Raw genomic sequence first — 18,053 nt, 5'->3', positions numbered from 1 at the left:
TGGATTCAAACCTCCAACCTCAGAACTGTGAGGCGATTGTACTAACCACGCATCCTCTGCGCCATTCAGGAAGAAGACAAGAAAAAGAGAAGAGTGGTTTTGAGAAGCCTTTGAAGCTTCTCACGTTCCACCAGCAGATGGAGGAATGCTCCTGGTCTGACGTGGTCACCCCACCGCCGCCACCGCCCACCGACGAGCTCCCCGTCCCCGGACCCTCCTCCGATGAGAGGAGTTCTTGCATGGACCTTCACAGAGGGGGAACACATGTTGAGGCTGGAGAGAGATGATTTTGGCTGCGGGGCTGCTCTTTGTGTAGTTTCATCTCTCCCATCAAAGTAGTTGGGTGTGAGAGTTTTTGTGTGTGTGTGTGTGTGTGTGTGTGCGTGTGTGAAGTGTAGATGTGGAAAGGCGGCGATTGAAGCCGTCGTGTAGAAATGGATGCCCGTCACGCCGTCTGGTTTCATCTCCTGGCCCTCCTCCAGCCTCCGGCCAGGGCCTCCATGGATTCCTGCTACGACGAGGAAACGTCCGACCCCAGCCGCTGCCTGCCCAAATTCGAGAACGTGGCCTTCAATCGGAGCGTAGAGGCGTCCAACGAGTGCGGATCCCCGCCCGAGGACTTCTGCACGCAGATGGGCTCGGCGGCGCGCTCGTGCCACCGCTGCGACGCCTCGGACCCGAGCCTTAGCCACGGCGCCGCCCTGCTGACCGACTTCCACAGGAACGACGAGCCCACGCGGTGGCAGAGCCAGTCCATGTTCTTTGGCATCCAGCACCCAAATTCCGTCAACCTCACCCTCCGTCTGGGTAAGCGGTTGTTGCGACGTGTGTTCAATGTCGTCCATTTGAACGCGGTTGCTAACCAAAACAGCAGCACCGGTGCACATAAACAGTCCCTCGGTGTATGATGGAAACAAACTCCGTACACAGTATTAGCCATCGGTTTAAATTCCGTAAATATACAGTGATACCTTGACTTACAAGTTAAATTCATTGAATGACCGCACTCAGAACTCAATGCCATTATTGTGTTCCAGCCCCACATTGTGCACCTTCTGGTGTGCTCGCTTTAGCCACCAAGGGGCAATATCATGCAGACAGACACAACTGACTACGTAAGCTGCAGTAATATTAGTCATTCGTGGTCAAATAGTTTACAGGACTATAACACAGTGATATCGATCCTATTTATTTATAGTCAGTCTATGGAGTTTTGCACTGTGTGTTAGCATTAAGCTAGCAGACTTTCCTAAGGCAAAGTTATGTGGTTGTTTTAAAGACGCAACGTAATGTAATTCCCTTTGTTTTATGTTAAGTTTGACAGTAAACTTCAACTGGGCGTGGCAATGAAAAGCTTCAATCTTTTTGTTTGAAGAATTGTTCACTACCTACTAGCTGTTGGTTGTTGTAAAGTGAGTTCACTTTGCTGCCACCATCTATCACAAAGTTTTCCTCGCAAGATAAAGCAAAGAAATCGGCCGAGCGACAACTCGTATCTCCTTCAATTTCTGTCATTCCTTGTTATTTACTGCATTAAATCATACAATTTGGGTAAAGTGTCAAGTCAATTAGTGTGCAGATCCGTGCATATGGCGCATGCAGGGGACACATCGCCAAACACAAATACCCCCGTCACCTCACGATTTTTGGAAAAAAAAAAAAAAAAAAAAATGCTTGCAAATGATTTTGCTTGTTTAACTTGAAACTCGATGAGTGGGCAGGCACTCCAGAGACTCCAACTTTTTTGTCTACAAGCCATTCAAAAGTCAATTGACCAAAATATGTCCCCTTTAAACATGAGCTCGGTCGATGTGAAGACGCCAATTAACATTTTCTGACATGCAGTCATTCTGCAGTGAGGTGTGGGCCCGTGTTTTACGACGTTCCGCGGGAGTCACAGCACTTACATATTCCGCCCAATCTGCCTCTGTTCTTGATGTTACACTGCGTTTTTCCATAATTGTCCTTTTTATTTTGTTTTGTTTGACTTAATTGGCATAGCTACAAACGTATTCGTTAGAAATCATTCAGTAGATACTTGCCAAAGCCAAACTGATAGTAGCGTGCTTTATTTGTGTTGTTTGTTAGCTAGCAGCTTACTTCCTGGTTCATGGAGGGTGGGAGATGCACTTAAACTTTTGCAAAGTACTATTGGTCAACTTTGATAATGTTCTCTTTTTGTACGCTGGAGCTTTAGAGCGTCTTATGTTGCGGTTTCCATTTGCCATCTCCAGGAATAGACAGAATGCTCACACTGCTAATAGTGCTGATAATAATAACAACATAATTGAATACGGATGGTTTGTAGTGGTTCTGGTGATGGGATTTCACGGGAAAAGCACGTTAGCTGCAACACTTCGGCTTCACTGCCACTTTGGCTTCGGCATCCGGGCACACGCGTCTTTGCACATTCCCCGTCCCGTCTGTCCACTGGCATGGAAGTGCTTAATGCAGAACAGCTGCGCTAAACAGCACAGGCCGCGGCTCAGCGCTGTCCGCGTAAAAAGACTTTGACACGGACACGGCTTAAAGTCGGAATTTGGAAGCACGAAGCCGCCACCCCCCGAGGGCTCGTTCGAGAGTTTTGATGGGGAGGATTTCAAGTCAATGAGGAGGACACGGAGTTTCTTTTGACATGGCCAGATAGCGATAGCAATGTCAGGCAACTTTTGCTCCTTTTTGTGTCAGCCTGCATTCCGCCGCGGAATTACATCGTGCTGACCTCGGCCAGGGCTTCGAAATGGGTCGCCTGCAATATTAATGCCTTTGTGTCTGTGATCCAGGAACTAAATGCATTAAGATCCACAAGTCAACCTGATGTACTCCATGTCGACAGAGAGTCAACCGTATGAACATGGAGAACAGGATGTTCCTTGTTATGTTTGAAATTGCTACCTAACGTCGTGTAAACAAGCAATCAGGATCGGATGGGATGGAAACCTCCTTTGGCCCCAACAGCTTCTCATTTGGATTTGATTAGCTTTGATAAGTATACAACGGTTTTGGCCGTCGCTAACTGGAGGGATCAACAAATTAAGAGTAATCTGCCTGATGTGCTTGAAAGACTATTCTTGCTTGCTGACAGTAGCACCTACTCATTTAGTCTCGAATATCAATTAAAGTATGTAGTCTTGCAGATGTTGAAAACAAGTTTCTTATGTAGTATTAAACGCGTCCTTACCTTATGTATAGACGATGGCGACGACTGGCAGTTTGGTAGAATTTAGCATGTTGTTAACCAAAACAGCAGCAACTACCAATTTAATCTCAAAGATCAATTAAGGGGTGTAATCTTTATGCAGAATTTGTTGTGCAGTATTAAACAGGATTTTGTTATGCGGAGATGATGGCGGTGATTGGCGTTCCAAGAGAATCTGGTGTGTTGCTAACCAAAACAGCAGCACCTGACAATTCAGTTGCTAAGCTAAATTAAAATGTGCGGACTTATTTATGTTGTAAATGAGTTCAATTTGCCTTGTATTAGATCTGATCTTAAATTACAATGGCGACCATTAGCGTCCCAGAAGAGTCTGACATGTTGCGAACCAAAGCAGCGGCACCTGACAATTCAGTCACAAATAAACGCTCAATTGTTTCACACGTCTACTTTTTTGGTTTTAAACTCCATTTTCACTTGGCAGAAATTGTAATATAACGCTAATATTAGTTCAAAAGGCCATCCTCTACAGTAGAGTAAATAAACTCCCCCCGGGACGCTATTTGTGGGAATAGCAGTGTCATTTATTTTCAGGACAAATCTCCTCAGTCAGTCCCTGTCACCAAGATGTGTTGCAAAGCGCTTCGAAAGATGGATGTGAAGCTGATAGATGGTGAAAACGTCAAGGACTTGTTGTATTTTGGTGGTCAGAGGGCAGGAAGTGGATATTTTTTCTTTTCAAAGTTTCCAGCAGCAGGTAGCTGTTGTTGAGGCTTTGTTGTCTGTAATTTAAGAGCACCCTCCTGTACTGGGGAAAAGCGCCACCGCCGACACAGCAGCTGCTGAAAGTGTATTTCTGATGGATGCTGCCACACAAACCTGTCTACCCTTTACAGCCCCCGCTTTAATGCCACGAGACGCAACCAAGATCGTGGCAACTTGTGTGTGGACTAGAGATGGTAGACGTACTCACACTCTGTACTTAAGGAGAGGTACAGCTGTGTGTGCGAAAAACGACTGGTAAAAGTAGAAGTACTAATTCAACTGATTTACGTAAAGTAAAATACATTTTTGGGGGGAACCTACCATACGTTATTCGCTTTTTGTGCTCAGCCCAAAGCAATAAAATTACACCATCTGGTGGAATGTAAGTGTTGCTGTTATATTTTTTTTTTGTATCTGCGTTTGAGATGTCCGGTTTTGTTAGCAGTTCTTAAATACACTTTGTGCACCGTCAAAAGTGAACGTATGTCTTTGCTTTTCTCCAGAAACAACTGCCAATGGTGTAATCCGATGTCTGTCGTTACAATTTGCCTATATTAGCTAACATTAACTAACTTTTTTTCATTATTGTGTGTAAATGCCAGTTAGTTTAATGACTTAATGCAGTTTGTGTGAAGTGCAAAGGAGCATATTTGTTTCCACTGTGTGACGATGTCATGTGTTAGTTAGGCTAGCATGCTAGCTAATACTATTGCTGAGCCTCATGTCAAGGTGGTGTGTTTGTATTGACTATTTTAGCTCTGAATACCGTTGTTTATGTAACATGGGTTCATGAGTGTTTACATGCTAAATGCATGGCGTTGGTGCTTTATGATCCTCTCCATTGTGCTTTGCTGCCATCTTGTGGCCTCTATATACAACTACAAACCCTTTTTTGGGGGCTGCTTTTTGGTACTCTCGGCAGAGGTCGGTCCCTAGCCCCTGCGACTAGCAGGGGGTTCACTGTATGTTGAACTGAGTTCAGAATATTAAATACTTAAGTACATACACCTGAAAAATCTAGTACAGTAACAGAGTATTTGTACTTTGTTACATCCAACCACTGCTTGTCTGTGTCAGTGAAAACCCCTCAAAAATGTCACTTTTGAACGCCATGCTACCCATCTGGATGCTGGCAGGGGGGTCTGGACACATTTGTTGCCTTTTGCTTCTCCAATCTAAACATGCGCTCATCCACAGGAGAGCTGGAATGACAAACACGGCGGCGGGAGTCTGCCGGCAAACAAAATACGACGAGGGAGGAGACAGTAGTGGGGGGTCTTAGAAGAAAAAAATGCTGGTTAGGATTCAGGGTCAGCTTTTTTTTTTCCCACCAAAAGAAACGCTCACATCCTTGAAGTGTGCAGCTGGTTCTCATTGGGCGCAGTCAAAGAACACCAACATCCTGTCTCACATTTAAAACAACAATGAGATGTCTTCTGCCTCCCAAAACATTCCACTCAGGCAAAAAAACAAAAACAAAACCCCGACTGTAAATATTTAGTCCACGCCCATTCCCGGATAGTTTAGTCTGGGCAAGAGTGTTCGTGAGGTCAAAATCTTCCCAGACTGCCCTTTTATAGCAGCCAGATAGATTTAGATGAATAGATATACTTCACGGGAGCCACTCGAGCGGATTTTCCGAGACGACCGAAAAGCACACTTGATTATCTTTTAAGGATTATTTCTTGATGGCCCAGCGCTGACTTTAATTGAGATCAGACTTTGGGGTTTTCCAGGTAGCGCAGGTCAGATATGTACTGTAGCTATGCGGTTTTAGGATTCATTTTCAACTTGGAGCAGAGTGTCCATAGATCCTTAAAGACTGTGTAAAGTGAATTCAGAGATGTGCGTTCTGCTTGTTTAAAGATAATTGTTGAAAATACGCAGTACTGAATTGCTGAGATTTAGCATTAAAGTTATTCACCTTCTCAGTTTTCCAGGTTATTCCCCCCCTCTTATTTATCCATGCTTAGGACACGCATGGAATTGGGCTGGCTTGGTTGGTGGCGGTCGTACACTACGGAATTTGACCAAAATTCACAATAAAAATGAACCCCAAAATCACATAGAACTTCTGATTTCTGCCTGCTGTCTCAGCTGATATGATATCAAATTAAACAGCGGAGGTTTTCTTCACACTTTCCAGAATTTTGCTGCATTAAAAACGATAAACAATGTTGGGCAATATGACGGGGAAAAAAACAACAACAACAAAATTAACGCTGGATTTTGAATGATTTCATCATCACAATGCTCGGATCAATATTCATTTATTGGGTCAATAAGTGTTTCGTTTTCAGCGCTAGTTGCAATTCTCCATCATTTCCCTTCTTCATTGGTAACCATCGATCGTCTCGGCGAGTCGCGTATTAGCGGCCCAAGCTACAGCGACAGCGTACGAGCTGCAATGAATCCAAAATGTGTGCCCTCACCGGTCGTCCGAATCACAACTCATTAAACATCGAATGCCCGAAATCACACAAATATGCAACTTTGCCTTTCATCCCCGCTGGTGGTAGTGGGGAGGGGGGGACACATCCCGCGTAGTATCGTGACTCTGTGATGAGTCGTGCTTCCATGCCGGCAGGGCTGCGGTCGTCTCATGCAGAGAGTAAATGAAAGTTTAACGATCTCTCGGCTCAGAGAGGAAAGAAACCATTACGGACGGTTGCGAAAACAAGAGCGTTTGCGATACGTGGAAGGGGGAGGGCGCGGGGGAGACGTCGTGTCTAATGATGTACGACAAATTTCCCTATAGAGGAGCGATGCAAGTGAGAGGACAATACATACACAATACACGGCACAATTACAGGCCTCGTATGTCTTTCATTAGAGGCAGCTTGAGTCGCGACAGCTGACTGCCCCGTACTTGTTTGAAGAGTCTGCGACGAAGGGGTCGCGGAAATGAGAAACGACAAATGAAACGCTCTCAAAGAGGAGTGAAGTGTCCTCGTTTTGTTTCGAGAGCCCACAAGTGGAAGGCATCTTAAATCGGCGATAGCCCCTTTCACGCTGCCTGCATTTTTACGCCTTTTGTTGTGGCTTTTTTTGTGAAAATGGTGTGACAGAATCCACCGGGCAATCTTCTCAATCTTTTAGTTTCTTTGAAAAAGGAATGGGAAAGTTTTCGTTTTGACTGTACCAGAACTTCTGTTTCTCAGGTAACAAGGGGCAAAATGTGCAGGATAACAAAACGCTAGATTTTGAATGATTTTAATATTCACATTGCTGCATTTTAATGCTTTGTCTTTGTCACTTTGCCTTGTAAACGTCAGCGACATGAAACGGTGGGACAGAGTCAACCCCAGCTTCGCAAGTAGTCTCACATTTTAGTTTCTTCGATGAACAGAATGGAAGAGTTATCGTATTGACCGTACTCACGCATCAATTCTCTACGCCTTTTCTCTACCTTCCGCAGAAAACTCTCATTCCAAACTGTTATCTCATCTTGTATGACGTCAAATAAACTAACTGGAGGTTTTCTTCAAACTTTCCAGAATTGGCCGTGTTAAAAAGTCAAACCTTTTGGATTTTGAAAAGAATATGAACCAAAAGCTGGATTAGGTAGCAAGGGCAGAAATACAACCAGACAACCTGTTTCAACATAATTCACTTGTGGATCCACTTTTTGTGGCGTTTTTTTGTTTAGTGGTGTGCCATGAGATTCTTTCTAATATGTGCCTTGATTCAATAAATGTTGAGAAACTCTGACTCAGACGTTTACCCTGCACATAACCATGAGGTATTAATAAACCAGTCCGTCTTTTGTTTTCTTTTGCTCTGTCATGTCGCAATTTAGTCAATTTAGTCCGCTTCATTTTGTTTTGCTGCAGGCTCCAAAAACCACACGAGGCAGGCTTAACACCTAAAAAAAAATATATATATATATACTATATTTGCGTCTAACAGAGACTCTTTCGCTCCAGCTGATCCAAAGTGTGTGTTCCGCAGGGAAGGCCTTCGAGATAACATACATCAGACTCAAATTCTACACCACTCGGCCGGAGAGCTTCGGCATCTACAGGCGCACCGAGGTGGACGGACCGTGGCTGCCCTATCAGTTCTACAGCGCCTCCTGCAGGGAAACCTACGGCAAGCCAGCAAATGGTTTCCTACTCCTGGGAGACGACGAGAGGACGGCTTTGTGCACGGACGAGTTCAGCGACATCGCCCCGCTCACTGGCGGCAACGTGGCCTTCTCCACCCTGGAGGGACGGCCCAGCGCCTACAACTTCGACCGGAGTCTCGTCTTGCAGGTCAGCCCTCGGCGTCCGAAGGCGTTGGAGTTTCAAAGTTTAGGCATTCGTGATTGGTACATTTGTGGCAACATACATTGGGTGCGCAAGTTTGGATCAAATGACTCACGCAGACTCGTGCGTACAGTAATCACCCACTATTCATGGCAGGCAGGGGCTGAGTCCTGCCGCGAATAATGAAAAAATAATTGACAAAATGTTTTTATCATTGCCTATATCAGTGGTTCTCAAACGTTTACCTCCTAAACAATACTTGGCTCTCCAAGTTCCACAGTTACTACTAACATTGAAGTAGTAGACCATAGTGTTAGTAAAATATGAGAGCGTACAAAGGTATACTGTAGCTAATATTATTGGAAGACATTGTAACGTTATGCATAGTTTACATTAACACTGTGCTACAGTATAGAAGGGAAAACATGCTTCAATAATAATTTCATTCAAATGTATTACTCATAAAATTGACATTAAAAAAATGTACCTCAATAAATGTTTAAAATCAAACATTTCCTAAAGATTAACTGCAAATGTATCGAACTTCAAAGTTAAATACAATCTACTGATGATACGTTTTAATATTATTTCAAACTCACCTCACATTATTTGCCTTAAAAATAAATGTCTTATAGATTATTTGACAAAAAATCCAAAAGAAGTGCACCTAAATTAAATTGGGAATATATTTTAGCTTCCATTGTTTCACCTTCCTCGGTGGTAACTGGAACTAGTTTAAGTTTATGTAAGATTTTGATGCCTTTTCTGTAGAATCTATAGTGCTGGTCACAATCAACTGTGGCTGGTAGTTTGCCGTTGACAGCTTTCTATAGACCAATAAATGGGAATCGAGATGTGTCGATTTACGCCAATTATTGGGAAATGTTCATTGCACAATCTTCTGTTCAAACAACTATTCGCAAGTTTAACAATTCCTAAAGCTAGTATTGTAAGGGTCGATTTTCAGATCTTTTTTTTCCCATGTCATTTTGATAGAAGGTGCTGAGATTTTCTTCTAACGGCGCTTAATTGTCAGCCCTCCGGACACCGAGAAGAGTGCGTTGTCTAATGTGAGCTTATCACAGCCTCCAAGCAGGCAGTTATTCAAACAAACAAATTCATAAATAAATCCTCCCACTCTGCGCAATCTTTTACACAAGTGTCAAAGTAACACAATTGGCAGACACCTCCAAGCTTGATTGGTGTGAGACCTTGGCGAAAAATAACCATGTGAATGTTTGAGTAAAACACTCTCCTTCCGCTTGAAAACAACCTTATGTACATCCTTTTTGCATGCGCACCATTATCACTTCAGTGGTGGTGTGAAATTCTCCTGCATGCTTTGAATGGGAAGGATTTGGACAAAAATTCAAATTCAAAGCGAGTGCAGGGGGTCCTCGGTTTATGAAATTTCAATGTCAATATCAAATTCCTTGTGTGTTTTTTTTTTTTTTTTTTTTTTTTGGACGTACTTGGCAAGTAAAGATGATTCTGATTCGGACATACGACACGTCAAGGAATGTATACAGCACGTTGGATACTGGACAATTCATTCCACAGCATTTCAGTTCGGTGTAAGCTCTTCAGAATTCATGCGCAGTTTTCACCGAAATTGCATTGTCCAATTGGTTGAAGAGGTTTTTTTTTAATTATAATTATTTTTTACTATTTTTTATTTTATTTTATTTTTTTTACGAACAGAAACTTTTTGTTTTCTTTTCATGCCACAACATAATAATTTCTTGAAAATCGCTTTGCAAACTAGACAAGTTACGGCTCACGGATGCCTGGAGGTCCAGGCACCCTAGTTGGAGAATTTCATTTAACACAGCCAAAATGGCCTGAAAATAAGAAGAACTGAATGGCACAAAAATGCCTCGAGGATCTCCTAAAGGTCAAAAAGGTTTGTTTATGCTTTGTTGGCACTTCCGAATTCTTCACTTTCACCTAGTGGCAGCTTTGAGAATCTTTAATGCACTTAACCTCCCCAAAAATACAAGTTTTCAGACGGAGTGCAAAACGACTATGCCCTACTCGAGCATCCGCCCTCTGTAAATCTCAACGCCGCGGCTCTTCAAACTGGGCCCGCAGCCCCCCGCGGAGCAAAAGTCGGCAGCCTTCCTCCAGCCTGATCCCCTTTTAAGCTGGGAAAAGATGGCGAGGCGGCCGAGGCCCCATCATCTCCTCAGCCTTAAGCCGTGCCGAGCAGCAGAATAAAGACATTTTCCCCCCTTGTGGCTGCAATGAGAGTTCCCCAGTGCGCCCCCTGTAAGAGAAAATGGAGACCAAGTGCGCGATTGGATTATCCCGAGGTGACGGCGTAGGGCGGCTGTCAAGTGCCAAGTGGCACGGACGTGTAAGATCTGTACATAGAAGCGGAGTTACAATTCTAGAGATTTTTTTTTTTTTTCACCCCCACGAGAATAAATTCATCGACGCAATTGCACCATCTGGGCTCTTCAAAATCCTTTAATATGGAAGGTCATTGGAAATGAACGGGAGTTACAGTGTGGTGTAGGATATCAGCATTGTACTGCAAAATCTAAAATCCACTGTAACAAAAGAAATGTCTTTTTGCCAGGCAATTTTGGTGTAAGAGCATTTCACATGCTTCAAACATTTTTCCTTACTTAAATGAAAATCTTGTTCTATTGGCAGATGATTTGAATGAATATGTTCCACATTTAATGCCTTTTTTTTTCTTTTGTCTTCTTTTGTCAAGAGCTCACGAACCAGCTTTTGTACATACTACGCAACCAGTCCGACATGGCCGACTGCCCAAATCGGAAGCGTTTTTAGGATTTTACAAAAGAAATGGACGACTCAATAAATGCCCTGCCATTTGTAAGTTACACCGAGCAGCTCTCAGGTACACCGGTTCAACTAATCTCGACTTTCATGCCACAAGAAAACACAGATGAGTATGCTAAGTTCAAATCGAGCAATGAGATGGAGCCCGGATTCAAACTTCAACCTCACAACCGCGAGGCAGATATGATATGCTAACCACTCACCACTGTGCCGCCCCAAATTAATTAGTAGAATATTAATAAATGATCAGCTAAGGCCTTTTGCCTTTGTGCTGTATAAATGACTTGTTTTCACTGTAGGTGTGCTGCTTTCATTCTGACGAATGAAACCTTAATTTGTTATTGTTTGGTTTTAATTGTCTTCGCGGCTCATCCTTGGTCGGCCCCACGAGGAAATTGCACTTCCTTTCCTGTCGCACGCTGGAAAGCTGTCGGCATAGCGCCGAGAATACTGCGATCTCTCGTTAACCTACGAGCCTTTTAATGTTTTCACTTCCATTGTAAGCAGCGCGTAATTGACTGGGCCCCTTTGGGTGGGCGGGAGAGCAGCGCGGAAGGCTTGCTTACATTAGAATGCACCCACTAATGGTGCTGCTGGCTGTACATTTCTAGACGCGCCCATCGACCCGTTGATTATAAAGCTGCGCGGGATCAATAGGAGGTACGCGTACACGGATCGGGTGGCAAATCTCTAAGCAAAACATGTCCGACACCTCCTGCTTTTACAGCAAGATGAGAAGGTCCATCGTCGCCTGTGATCCCAGCTCGCTTTTCGGAATGTTTGTCAACAATAGATACCAGGGCATTTCCGGGTGGCGGAACACTGACCTGAAGTGAAATCATTGACTAAAATGTGTTGTGTTAGGGGCTGTGCTGTCAGCTATATGCCAAAAATCATCGTTATTTTTTTTTTTTTTTTTCAATTCCCTCCCCAAAAAATCCAAATAAATCCAGCAGAACCTGTCGGTGAGAAGGCTAAATCTAGTAAATGTCAAAAATAGTCGTACAGAGAAGATCGCAAGACTGCGTGTTAGCATAGTAGCCACTTCTGAAGGGATAGACCAATCACGGAACCTCTATTATCGGGTTTGTGGAAGACATTATCTCAAAAGTATTAAATGTTTGGTTGGCTTGCTTTAGAGTAATTTAGCTAAAGCATAAGGCTAGCCTGCTAGCTAACAACTGCTGCGCAACACGCTATCATCCATTTCAACGTCAAAACGGCACGTCGCTTCCATTAATCCGGGCAACAGAAAAGTCATGTAATTAGTCAGTCCCTCATGTTTAAATTCCCACCATATCTATTTTTGAATCAACCTACCTGTCGAAATGTTAATTATGGCTAACCCTCCCTCTACCTTGGAAGCAATTTACCTCACCCAGTCTCTTCTTTCCAGCTGACACGTCACAAATTCAAACTACTGTGGCAGAGAAGAGGGCCAAAAATCATCATTCAAGCCCTCCACCCTTTTTTTCATCATATCGGTCTCGACTTGGACGAATGACATGGAAGGTTTGTTTAATTATTAGTGGTGCCGTCAGAGCTATCGCCAAACGGAAGTATGTGTGAAAAGGTTTATTGCGCATTTTTTTTCCACAGTTAAAACACCTCCTACGTGTCTTCCGGACATTTCTGTGGGTACCCTACTCATTGAGGATAGTTACACGATTATGCAGAGTATTATTGCTTGAGCTTTAGTGCTTTCTTCTTGGATGGCTTCTCTTTTGCTTATGAGCTTCATCCTCTTTCAAGAGCTGTATCTTACAGTCAACCGCAGTTTTTCAATAGTTTGTAAGATGCAATATAGAGAGACCAATTACAAAAAAATAAAAAATGTATACTTTTGCAATTCCAACACACTTAAAAAATATTTAAACTGGACTTAGCACTTGTTCGCACTCTCGCTGACACAGTTGTCCAAACAAGAGGCACAGCGTGCTTGCTTCAAGTTGTTTATTTGGCACGCCCTGTTAAAGGTTCCAGTAAAACTGACACATAAAACAAAAGAGAATTCAACATTGTATACTTAAACACCAATATGTTCAACCAAACCACTGAAGCCCATCAGAAGTTTGCTCGCTTACTGCTAATATATAATACAAAATGTGATAGAAGGATTAATGGCAATTAGCATAGCGGTTACGGAAATTTAAAATCTTCAAACAATTCCTACTTTAACACACACGGAGCAGCCATACGCGTGTATGGTTTGCCTCTTCGAATCTCTTTTAATTGAACTTTTCTGCTCTATTCTTAATTTTTTTCTTACCTACCACAGGGACTGCAGATAGAAATGAGCTAAAAAGGCTAATATCTGGCAAAAAGCATCTCTGCTCGAGTTTAATGCTTTCTGTGCACGGTCCGTGACAAATAAACACAGAAAGTGTAGTCCAGCTGTGGCTTGAAAATGGCCGATCCTCGCTCAGCGTGGCTGCCAACTCATGGACATAGAAACTTGATGGGGGGCCGTTTTATGTAATTCAGTACAGCTTGCTCACAGACACAATTTCGGAAATAGGCAGCTGACAAAAGATTTACTTTGCGGTTTAATTTCACACTTGACGGATAGGCAGGCACTCCAGAGACCCAACTACACTATTTGTATACTAGCAATTATACAGTCAAGTTTCCAAAGTATGTCCCCATTAAATGCCCCTTCAAGTGTATTTATTGAGTTATTGTTTTTATTTGCGGTGGTTGGGTGTTGTCATGAGCAAAGGAGAGTGGCCTCCATGCAACGTGGCAAACGGACCTTGGTACAGAGTGAATCGTCAAATTAACGGCGGGAAGCCCGTGTTCTCGTCTAATGGCGACAGTAGTTGTTCCCGTTTGAGAAAATGACACAAAATAAAGTGGTTAGGAGCGTGCTAGGATCCCTGCATGACCACGACTGCATTTTACATATGGCGAACTAAAAAAAAAAAAAAAAAAAAGTCCTGGGAAGGTTTTCATTTTGAATGGCTAAAGTGGATTATGCATATTAGATAGAGGATTAGAGTCACTAAGTAATATTTACCATGTACCGACAATGAAATCTAAGTTTTCTTATGGGTATATATTAAAATGTCCCCACTGGACAAGGAATTATGACCAAATCTGTGTTTATCACAAGATCCAACCGCGACATATGAAAATCTGCAATATTGAAAGACCATATAATATATATAAATATATATATATATATATATATATATATATATATATATATATATATATATAGTTTGTCTCTCCCATATGCTTTCAACACATTTAAAGCTGTTAAAACACTGAAACTTTGGTGTCACAAAAATACACAAATAGCGGAGCATAGTTTCCTCACAAAACACAAAAGCAAATAGGTCAATTTGTTAATTGCAAACAGCAAGTAGGCGGGGGTTCAGTGCATAGGTATACAAGACATCAAAAGGTACAATTCCATAATCGGTCCCCTTTAAATTGTTCATACTGTATTTTGCTTGTACAGCTTTCTGCAAAGAAACAAACTGGGCATTGTTTGGTCGACGTTTTCTCTCCGTAGTGCAAAGCCCAACGAGTTGTTGTCCAAAGCAGTGAAAGCTGCAGAATAATTATGATTATTATTATTATAATCAATGATTTGTTTCAAAGCAAACACATCTATAGTATATAAACAAGACCTCTGCCTCTGGTCATGTGCTGTTCATAACAATGATGGACTACCCGAAGTGCCCCAAAGGCCTACATGCTCAAATTTTTTGAATACTGTGTTTGTATAGAAACAAGCATTTATCGGCTTATAAAAACAAAACAAAACAAAAATAAATGTACCCTGTGGGAAGAAAGAAGGCCATTGGTCATTTACGACTATTTCACTTGGCATTTAACGTCAATGTCCTGCCATTATGTTTTATGGATCGTTAAATTAGAACACCGCACACAATTGGTGAAAGGCACTTTTCGGTGAATCACACTCAAGCGGTACGGTTTGGAATTTGGCCAAAAGCAACCATTATTTTATCAAGGTACAATTGTTTCTGGAAAATGTATTAGAAGTTGACCTGTCGACGGGAATGGATTGTGTTTGATTTCCATTAATTGATCGCCACCAAAATGCTGAACGAGGAAATGAGCTGTTGTCAAACGTATCGAAATGACCAAAATACTAGAAAAAATCAAAACACAATGATAATAAAATAACACAATGATGATAACAGAAAACAACCAGTTCTAAAACATTAAATGTGACTGTATTGTACTTCACAGATGTACTGTGCTGGATTAAAAAAATAAAAATTAAAAAAATGACTAAAATGATACTTCACTTGAACATTTAATTCAGTAATCCTTTCCCGTACCACAAGAGGGAACCCATGTACCACAAGTGGCACTTGTACCACGCTTTGAGAATCGATGAACAAGTAAGTCATGGTGTCACTGTATGCGATTGTCCAATTTATGTTATTTGTTTTCAACATAAATTGTATATAGTTATACATTGACTTTCCAGTTTCATTTGGTGAAAATTGACATTTCGCTCCAGGTTTTCTGCCAAAATCAAAAGAACACCAGATCTAGAAACATGATATAGACACACTTTATTGACTTTCGTTTGCCACATCTGGCCTCACTTTTGACACGCATGCTCTAAATTATCCATGGTTGAGAATGTGAATGCTTCGTTGTCCCTATGTGCCCTGCGATTGGCTGACAACCGGTCCAGTCTGGACCCCTTCTCTCCCCGCAAATTCTACTGTGATGGACTCCAGTTTCCCATGGCCTTAATGACAACAGGCGCTATAGAAAACGAAAGGACCGCATTAGAAGACCATGCGTGACCTGTGACCTGGTGGGATGTTTCAAAGGGTCTGGGGATTGCGACCACCTGGGTGGGCAACTCCGTGACACGCCCTGATGAGGTTTCCAGCAGGTCGAAGGTCGCACTTGAGGAGCAACATCTGGTGTAAATGTGCCACCGTCCGTGATTGTGAGCTGCGTGGGCCTCAGTAGGCTTTTGTAGATCCGTCGCCCCACCCCACACCCAAATGAAGTGCTCTTAGCTGAAATGGCCTCTCAGTCCACCTTATATGTGGCCTCTTTATTTCTCATTCTGTCCTCCTGTCAGCCTTATCGCTGTACTCTGAGCCAGGAGAGCACTTGAACACAGTGGGGCCTATTTAGGGCCGCAAAGATGGAACCTGAAAAGGAATCGATTGCCTTTTGGTTGGGTGGCTTTTGCTCTTTTAGTTCCAGTGGCTAATGGCGTTTGGGCTAAATGACCATGACCACTTCCTTGACGCGACTTTGTCGATAGTTGCAGGAAGGGGGGAAGAGAAAGAAAGCATCAGCCGAGTCTGAAATGTTAAACTTGTGGTCGGAGCTAATAAAAGGGAAGTCTTCAGGAGTCGCTAATTACTTGAGAGAGGTATTATCATCCCCTTTCACACGGCCGATTAAAGCCGTGAATTTTCACTGTTAGAAGGTGAGAAGTCGATTTGCGAATTTGCTGGATTTGGTATCCGAGGCGTAACAGAGCCCGAAGGGAATAGCGCAAAGCCAGGACCAGGGAGGGTTTAACAGCCAACACTCAATTTTCTCTCTGATGTGTTGAACGCAATTGTCGCTACCCAACACAAAGATCTCCTGGTTCTGGTTCAAAATTTAGGGGTTACAACATATATGGTTCCATGAATAATAGAAGCACATTTCTTTGTCATTAGCATTTGAACATTAAGAATTTGCGTACCAAACCAAAGGCACAATGTCCTGTTTTGTAGCTTCTATCATAGTTGTGTGAACCCCCCCCCCCCCCCCATTTCGCGGTTCATCGTTTGCTATTTATTTATAATTTTTTATACTACTGGGATGCCTTGAGATACGAGTTTCATAATAATACGCATATACATGGAGCCGGTCGAAACCTCTCAGTAAGCCGCAGTTATATTTCTGGTTCTTCACGGTGGATAAACAATATAAAAACATTCCATACAATATACAAATAATGCTAATGCTCTGGCCATTTTGGGCCAGACTGTAGAGAGTACATAGTGATTTGCGAGTGAACACACCATGTTATTGCTTCAGAATAAAGTGTTACATTCAAAATTCTTAATTCTGTATTCCACGGTATTGTAAACTTCTTGCGTTTGATCATGACTCATTTGCGACGTAGAAGGAATCGATAAGCGTAATTGTCAGGGAAGCAAACAAACATTTCAGAGGAAGTGAAATACTGGGAGAAAACTCTGGAAACGAACCGGTTTTCGATTCCCATCAGTATAATATACAACGACGTTGGGCTGAATTTACCACTCTTTATCCTCGCTGCTAGCTTATTAAACAACCATTCCCAGTTCCGATGGCTGCCACTGTAATACTCCTGCCAGCTTTTGTTATTGTTACCAAGCGATTGTTAGCATTAAAAAAAATGTATCAGTCATGCAAAAAAAAACAACAATAACAACAAAAACCACGACCATTCATCACGTAGCCACAGAGCATGATCACGGGGAAGAGTTATTAGTCATGCTCGGGGGAACTGTGCTAATTGTGTGAGAAAAGCAAGCAGACCCGCTTCTGAATACCAGTTATTTCACAGAAAGAAACAGAGTTCCTTTAGGTTAATTAGCATTCCAGTCAGCCCCATTACTTTTTATTTGTGCAAATCACAGCAAAAGCTTAATTAACTTTCACATTCCAGTCGGCCGTACGGTACGGCGGCGGCGCTGACGTCGGCTGCGAGTCAGCCAGTGGCTGTAAGAAGAAAACACTAATGATTCAATTAGCAACGGCAAAGATTCAGAGGCTATCATACATGTCTGCTTTAACTGTTGTTTTAACCTCCAGGACCGGATGTCGTCTCATCTCCGCCTCGCGGGGTTATGCCCTCCATTGCCAAAGTTAATCACTTTTTAATTTCATTGCTTAAGTTTGCCGTGCCACCAATATGTAACTCCCCGCATTCGGCTCATTGTCATTCCGTGACCGTTTGCCACTTTTCAGAGGGCAAGGACAGAAAGTGGGGAAGTGGACTAACAAATTCAAATATCGATACCGCCTATGGGTTGGTGATGATTTCGATCAATACTCGTGTAATCAGATTGACTGCGATGCAT

At 42.6% G+C, this 18,053-nt stretch overlaps 1 protein-coding gene across 2 annotated transcripts in view; it reads left to right on the top strand.

The window, feature by feature from the left end:
- Positions 1-246: 246 nt before the first annotated feature.
- The window catches only part of lamc3 (laminin, gamma 3), a 70,755-nt gene continuing 52,948 nt past the window's right edge, over positions 247-18,053 (top strand). Inside the window, exons 1-2 of one of the 2 annotated variants that reach the window (XM_061697626.1) lie at positions 247-807; positions 7,874-8,178. In XM_061697626.1, the coding sequence (XP_061553610.1) occupies positions 435-807; positions 7,874-8,178 (678 nt within the window). In that variant the 5' untranslated portion in view covers positions 247-434. Of the gene's footprint in view, positions 808-7,873; positions 8,179-12,176; positions 12,496-18,053 lie in introns of those variants that run through there. The other variant, XM_061697627.1, reaches the window with a different exon arrangement.

The sequence above is a fragment of the Phycodurus eques genome, chromosome 15 (genome assembly GCF_024500275.1).
Source record: "Phycodurus eques isolate BA_2022a chromosome 15, UOR_Pequ_1.1, whole genome shotgun sequence".
Classification (NCBI taxonomy): domain Eukaryota; kingdom Metazoa; phylum Chordata; class Actinopteri; order Syngnathiformes; family Syngnathidae; genus Phycodurus; species Phycodurus eques.
The sequence above is the reverse complement of the archived record's forward strand: the minus strand, read 5'-3'. Positions and strand labels throughout refer to the sequence as shown.